The 7,332-nt window shown below is 39.4% G+C and overlaps 1 protein-coding gene across 1 annotated transcript; it reads left to right on the top strand.

Annotated features, from left to right (window-relative positions):
- Nucleotides 1-214: 214 nt before the first annotated feature.
- Nucleotides 215-6,920, top strand: LOC110927367 (cellulose synthase-like protein D1). Its single transcript, XM_022171045.2, has 6 exons — nucleotides 215-501; nucleotides 1,538-1,949; nucleotides 2,901-3,281; nucleotides 4,038-4,413; nucleotides 4,516-4,939; nucleotides 5,806-6,920. Exons 1-6 carry the CDS (start codon nucleotides 230-232, stop codon nucleotides 6,743-6,745), a joined length of 2,805 nt encoding a protein of 934 aa, XP_022026737.1. The 5' UTR covers nucleotides 215-229; the 3' UTR covers nucleotides 6,746-6,920.
- The last annotated feature ends 412 nt before the right edge of the window (nucleotides 6,921-7,332 follow it).

Genomic DNA, 7,332 nt, shown 5'->3' with positions numbered 1-7,332 from the left:
CTTTGATTATTAAATAGAAAATTGTTTACCGGTATGACTTTTCCATTTTGGTATGATTTTCTTAAAAATCCCTAGTTAAAACTTAAAAATGTACAAACAAAAGGGGTAAGTCGGTAACATTTCATGTTTCTTAAATCATCATGGGCAACACGAAAGTTAAGGATGAAAACAAGGACACTAAATGGCTGTAAACAAAAACAATGCTTGTTAATCTAGAAATGAATCGATAATGGCCTCCTCGCCAAAGGGGGTTAAAAAAGCGACCCGGCGAAACTCCAACGAGTCAGATCGGCAGGTGTCATTGTTGACATCAAACAGTAAAACAGATTTCGATCAGCAACGTTGGTTGTTCGAAAGCAAGGGTAAGTATGGTATCGGAAACGCATGTTGGCAGGATGACGATAATAAGGACCCGAAAAGCTTTGCTGAGTTTATGGACAAACCGTGGAAGCCTCTAACCCGCAAGACTTCGGTTCCAGCCAGCGTGCTTAGCCCATATAGGTTAGGTGCACTCTCTTTACCTACCTGACCTTAGGACCCAAATGGGTTTCATTATATATGTATAATAAAAACTAGAATTAAGCCCCCTTCCTGGCGGGGCATAAAGTTGTGCCAAATAACACCATCGCTTGCGACCACCAAGACTAAAGTTGCGACGTTTTAATGCGAATATATCAGACCGAAACGTAAAACATAGAAAAGAATAACTAAGATCTCGGACTTGCGCGTTGCGACAAACCTCTCAAACGGGAAAAAATGGGCGTACGAACGTTGAACCACATACGCACCCTGCGTTGTGTTAACTCGCAAAATTTAAAACGAAACGTAAAACGAAAATTTGCGAAAAAAATTGAAAGTAAAAAAGTTGTGAGGTTAAATTACAAAAGATGAAAATTTTGGGTTAAAAGTAAAAAAAAAAAAACAAAAATTGGGAGGTTAAATTACAAAAGAATGAAAATTTTTGGGTTAAAAGTAAATAGTCAATTTTGTTTTGAAAAACACCTTTTTTACTATTTTTTTTTTGAAGGGCAACACCTTTTTTACCATAAGGTACACTGTACATAGAAAAGTTGCAAATTTACTATGTAAATAATAAATAAGATGAGTAAACTGCCATTTTGGTCCCTGAGGTTTGATCACTTTTGCCACTTTAGTTCAAAACTCAAACTTTTTAAATCTGGGTCCCTGTCGTTTCACTTTTATTGCCATTTTGGTCCAAAAATAAAATCAGCTGATATTTGACTAATAAAATACTGTTATTTTGTCATTTTCCTCAGGGGCAAAACTGTTAATAAAATTTTATTATAACACATTGTTATTTAAATTAATGAAATCAGCTAATAGTTGGCCGTTTTGCCCCTGAGGAAAAGGATAAAATAATAGGATTTTATTAGCCAAATATCAGTTGATTTCATTTTTGCACCAAAATGGCGATAAAAGTTAAACCACAGGGACCCAGATTTAAAAAGTTTGAATTTTGGACTGTTAATATATCTCCATGCATGCATGCATACTTATAATGAACCTGGATGAACAGGGTACTGGTGGCAATCAGACTAGTAACACAATTCTTCTTTCTATCATGGAGATTACAAAACCCTAATTTGGATGCAATGTGGTTATGGGGAGTTTCAATCTCCTGCGAGATTTGGTTCGCCATCTCATGGTTGCTAGATCAACTGCCGAAGCTAAACCCAATAAACCGAGCAACAGATTTGGTTGCCCTCAAGGATAAGTTCGAGAGTACCGGTCGCTCTGATCTCCCTGGAGTGGATATATTCATCTCCACCGCGGACCCTGATAAGGAGCCGCCCTTAGTTACCGCCAACACCATTTTGTCTATCCTTGCCGTTGAATATCCTATCGAAAAGATCTCCATCTACATCTCTGATGACGGTGGTGCCATTTTGACGTTCGAGGCAATGGCCGAGGCCGTCAGTTTTGGTAATGTATGTCAAATACTATCATTACCCTTACCACCAATAATTTAACCCGCTTTGACCCATTATCCAACTTACCCGTCTTAATACGGGTAACATGCTAGTGGGACCGTGGGAGGGTTAGATAATGGGTACTTGACCGGAAACACTATTTGTCGCTCTTTCTAACTTTACAAAAGACATTGCGTTAATTAGTCGGTTCCAAGTATTAAAAATACACTTTGGCAGCGTTCGACCCGTTCAACTAAATAAACTAGTTTTCTAGATAAAACACCAAAAGTCTAAAACTTAATATTCTTTAGAGTAAACTGCCATTTTGGTCCCTGAGGTTTGGTCACTTTTGTCACTTTAGTCCAAAACTCAAACCTTTTGCATCTGGGTCCCCGTGGTTTCAGTTTTATTGCCATTTTGGTCCAAAAAATAAAATCAGGTCATATTTTTCTTATATAATCCTGCAATTTTGTCATTTTCCTTAGGGGCAAATCAGGTCATATTTGTCTTATAAAATATGGTATTTATTTATAAAAAATAAATGATCATTTTGCCCGTGCGGAAAATGACAAAATATCAGTATTTTATAAGATAATATTACCTGATTTCATTTTTGAACCAAAATGGCAATAAAACTGAAACCATAGGGACCCAGATGCAAAAAGTTTGAGTTTTGGACTAAAGTGGCAAAAGTGACCAAACCACAGGGATCAAAATGGCAGTTTACTCTATTCTTTAATAGGTAAAGGTTGACTACTCTAATTATTTAGTGGGTTGTGTTAAATGTACACCACCTCCTCGGTTTTTATTTGTGTACTCTTTTAAGCTGTCAAATCACTAATATTTTTCTATTTTTACACCAAAAATGAATCCTCTTGATTTGACGCTTTAGGGGGGGGGGGTACGTTTAGCCACCCCTGTTTAACAATATAAACTGACAAGACTGTGTAACCAGTACTGAAAATGCAGCTATGGGTACCCTTTTGCCGGAAACACAACATTGAACCGAGAAACCCGGACAGTTATTTCACACAGAAAACAGACCCAACCAAGAACAAGAAACGGCCTGATTTCGTGAAGGATCATCGTTGGATCAAGAGAGAGTATGATGAATTCAAGGTCAGGATCAACGCTCTTCCAGATGTCATAAAGAAACGTTGCGAAAAGCATGATCGCAAGGAAAACACAAAGGACAAAAACCTATCCAGACAAAAGAGTGATAGCTCAGCTTCGGCTGAGACCGTTCAGAATTCAAAGGCAACATGGATGGCAGACGGTACACATTGGCCCGGTACATGGTTGAACCCTGTAGCTGATCACAAAAAGGGTGATCATGCCGGGATCATACAGGTAAACTGCGTTTGACTCATTTCCCTTTAAACTATATTTTTTTTATTTGGCCCGTTTAAAATAATACATCACCTGAATCAACCCATTAGTTGGGTCGAGTTGAGTTAACCCAAAACACTACTGACGAGAAAATTATTTTCTTAACAAATAAGCAAGTGTGTCAGGTAGGTAGAGGATCCTGTACATTAATCCAGAAGTGTGAGAAGTGTATTATAACACTATATATAACACTATATATAACACTATATAACACCATATAAACACCGTATAACAATATGTAACACCATATAACACTATGTAACACTATATAACAAATATAATACTATATTTTGTCTGATAGCATGTTTATGATAGATGTATAGTGTTATATATTGTTATATAGTGTTATATAGTGCTACATAGTGTTATATGGTGTTACATTGTGTTATACGGTGTTTATATGGTGTTATATAGTGTTATATATATATGTTATAATACACTTCTCACACTTCTGCATTAATGTACACTATCCCTACCCGTGTCAGGTAATAGTATGATTTAAAAAAAAACATATATTATTCCAATGATTTTTCTAATTTCATAAATAACACGATTTAAGACGTTTTATACATTGAATATACTCTTTGGCCTAGTTCAACCCGAATGGCTCATTTGACTCATTTCCTTTTAAGCTATTTTGTACGACTGATTTGAGATAGAACGTTACAAATGAGTCGAAATTTCCACCTTTTAAATGTTTAAATAGTATGAATACAGTTAATGAGCAAGGTACCAGAAACTGAACCTGTAATGGGCACAGAAGATGAAGGAAAGCTAGATTTCACAGACGTGGACGTTCGACTTCCTATGTTCGTATACGTCTCACGTGAGAAACGTCCTGGTTACGACCATGAGAAGAAGGCTGGAGCCATGAACTCGTTGGTTAGAGCATCGGCTATACTCTCAAACGGACCTTTTATTCTTAACTTGGATTGTGATCATTATATATATAATTCCATGGCTATAAGGGAAGGTATGTGCTTCATGATGGATCGTGGTGGTGATCGTATTTGTTTCATACAGTTTCCACAAAGATTCGAAGGCATCGATCCTTCTGATAGATACGCTAACCACAACACTGTCTTTTTTGATGGTGTGTTATGTTTTTTCCTTCTAGTTTTTTTTTTTTTTTTTTTTTTTTTTTTTTTAATGTGACGAGCGAATATATAAAGCATGTTTTTATTCATAAACACAGGGAATATGAGAGCGCTAGATGGTCTACAAGGTCCGGTGTATGTAGGAACTGGGACGATGTTCAGACGGTATGCACTCTACGGTTTTAGTCCACCACGAGCCACTGAGTACAGTGGGATTGTGGGGCAGAGAAAGAAACCTGCCGCCACACTATCGCCAAGTGTCTCATTGCAGGCTGTGCGTAATCAGAACGATGACCTTGAAAGTGCGTCCCCGAACGAGGACCATCCTGATTTAAACCTCCCGAAAAAATTCGGGAATTCGACCATGTTTGTTGACTCTATAGCTGTCGCTGAGTTTCAAGGGCGGCCACTTGCTGACCACGTGTCTGTCAAGAATGGCCGCCCTGCTGGCGCACTCCTTGCTCCACGCCCTCCACTTGATGCACCCACCGTAGCCGAGGCTATTGGAGTTATTTCTTGTTGGTAACTCTTCTTTCGCGAAATAGTCAAATTTCAGTTTAAGGTAACCAACTTGTTTTACCCTGAAACAAGTTGGTTACCTGAAACTAGGGGTGCAAACGAGCCGAGCCCGAGCTCGGCCAGGCTCGAGCTCGAGCTCAATTAACTTATACGAGCTCGGGCTCGAGTTCGGCTCGTTTGTATTTTATCAAGCTCGAGCTCGGCTCGGGCTCGGCTCGTTTATTACCTATGAATTAGTATATTAAATAAAAATAATATAAATAATAGACTTTTTAGGCTTGCGAGCTCGATAAGTAAAGCTCGGGCTCGGGCTCGTTTACCAAATAAGCTTATTTTTAGGTTCGAGGTCGGCTTGTAAACAAGTTTAAATAAGCTCGGCTCGACTCGGCTCGTTTACACTAAGGCTCGACGAGCCTAACGAGCTTCACATGTGAGGCTCGGGCTCGATAAACAAACGAGCTTTGTTTTGAGGCTCAAGCTCGGCTCGGGCTCAGGCTCGATAAGGCACGGCTCGTTTCGAGCTTTTTCTCGAGCCGATCTCGAGTAGCTCGCGAGCCGCTCAGCTCGTTAGCACCCCTACCTGAAACTAGGGGTGAAAACAAGCCGAGCCCGAGCTCGAGCTTGATTAACTTATAAGAGCTCAAGCTCGGCTCGTTGGAAGTTTTTCAAGCTCGGGCTCGGCTCATTTATTATCTATTAATTAATATATTAAATAAAAATAATATAAATAATAGACTCATTTAGGCTCGTTTCAAGCTTATTCTCGAGCCGCTCGGCTCGTTTGCACCCCTACCTGAAACAGAACAAAATTTGACACCTGTGTCTGCGGTTATACCAAAATCTTTGAAACATATACATTTCGCAAACAGGTACGAAGAAAATACCGAATGGGGAGAAAGGATAGGGTGGATCTACGGATCAGTGACGGAAGACGTGGTGACCGGTTACAGAATGCACAACCGCGGTTGGAGATCAATCTACTGCATAACAAAACGCGACGCATTTCGTGGAACCGCGCCCATCAATCTGACAGACCGGTTGCACCAAGTGCTTCGTTGGGCCACAGGTTCAGTGGAAATATTTTTCTCGAAAAACAACGCGTTTTTAGCAAGCTCGCGTCTAAAGTTCCTACAACGCATAGCATACTTAAACGTGGGTATCTACCCGTTCACGTCTATATTCCTAGTCGCGTATTTATTCCTCCCGGCACTCTGCATGTTCACAGGGCAGTTTATTGTTCCAAATATCGACGCAACGTTCCTGACGTATTTACTGGTTATGACAATCACACTTTGTCTGATATCATTACTTGAAGTGAAGTGGTCGGGAATAGCGCTCGAGGAATGGTGGAGAAACGAGCAGTTTTGGGCGATTGGTGGGTCGAGTGCGCATCTTGCAGCAGTGATCCAAGGGCTGTTAAAGGTGACAGCTGGAATCGAGATCTCGTTCACTTTGACATCCAAGTCGGCAGCGGAGGATGAAGATGACATTTACGCTGATCTGTACGTGGTGAAATGGTCGAGTCTTTTCGTGATGCCGCTGACTATTTGCATCACGAATATCGTGGCGCTAATTATGGGAACTGCGAGGACTCTTTTTAGTGTGATTCCGCAGTGGAATAAGCTTGTCGGTGGAGCGTTTTTTAGCTTTTGGGTTTTGGCTCATATGTATCCGTTCATGAAAGGGCTCATGGGTCGGAAAGGGAAAGTGACGACGATTATTTATGTTTGGGCCGGGATTCTGTCGATTACTGTTTCTTTGCTTTGGATTTCTATCAGTCCACCGGATGACACTACTGCTAAAATCTAAAGTTAGTTTTTGACTTTTTGTACTAGTACAGATGTCATTTTTAACCTTATTAGATCGTGGGCAATATGATATGAACTTTCCTGAAAAGCACAATTAGGAATATAGTTATAAATTCATTTTTGTTTTTTTAGAGTTAAATGTGATTTTAGTCCCTGTGGTTTGTGTTATTTTGCCAGTTTAGTTCAAAGGTTTCATTTTTAACATGTGGGTCCAAAAAGGTTTCACAGTTGCCATTTTAGTCCACTGGGTTAACTTCATCCATTTTATCTGTTAACGAGAAGGCCAATTTGGTTATTTTGTATGTAATTCTGTTAACTAAAAGGGCAATTCAGCCATATAAAATGACCGAATTGGCCTTCTCGTTAACAGAAAAAATGGATGAAATTAACCCCGTGGACTAAAATGGCAACTGTGAAACCTTTTTGGACACACATGTTAAAAACGAAACCTTTGGACTAAAATGGCAAAAGTGCCCAAACCACAGGGACCAAAATGGCAGTTTACTCTTTTTTTTTATTTTGAATAGTTTTTTTTAATAATAATAAAGTAAACGGAATTTCATTCATACTTGCCAAGTTACAACAAAA

Source organism: Helianthus annuus, chromosome 2, assembly GCF_002127325.2.
Source record: "Helianthus annuus cultivar XRQ/B chromosome 2, HanXRQr2.0-SUNRISE, whole genome shotgun sequence".
NCBI classification, from domain to species: Eukaryota; Viridiplantae; Streptophyta; class Magnoliopsida; order Asterales; family Asteraceae; genus Helianthus; species Helianthus annuus.
This window is presented reverse-complemented; position numbering and strand designations above follow the sequence as displayed.

What these genes read in the sequence shown, in the direction of transcription:
- LOC110927367 (XM_022171045.2), top strand. Translation starts at nt 230, where the DNA reads ATGGCCTCCTCGCCAAAGGGGGTTAAAAAAGCGACCCGGCGAAACTCC. An exon ending in AGGCCGTCAGTTTTGGTAAT is followed by an intron (nt 1,950 to 2,900) that starts GTATGTCAAATA and finishes CTGAAAATGCAG; the next exon opens with CTATGGGTACCCTTTTGCCG. An exon ending in CAACACTGTCTTTTTTGATG is followed by an intron (nt 4,414 to 4,515) that starts GTGTGTTATGTT and finishes TCATAAACACAG; the next exon opens with GGAATATGAGAGCGCTAGAT.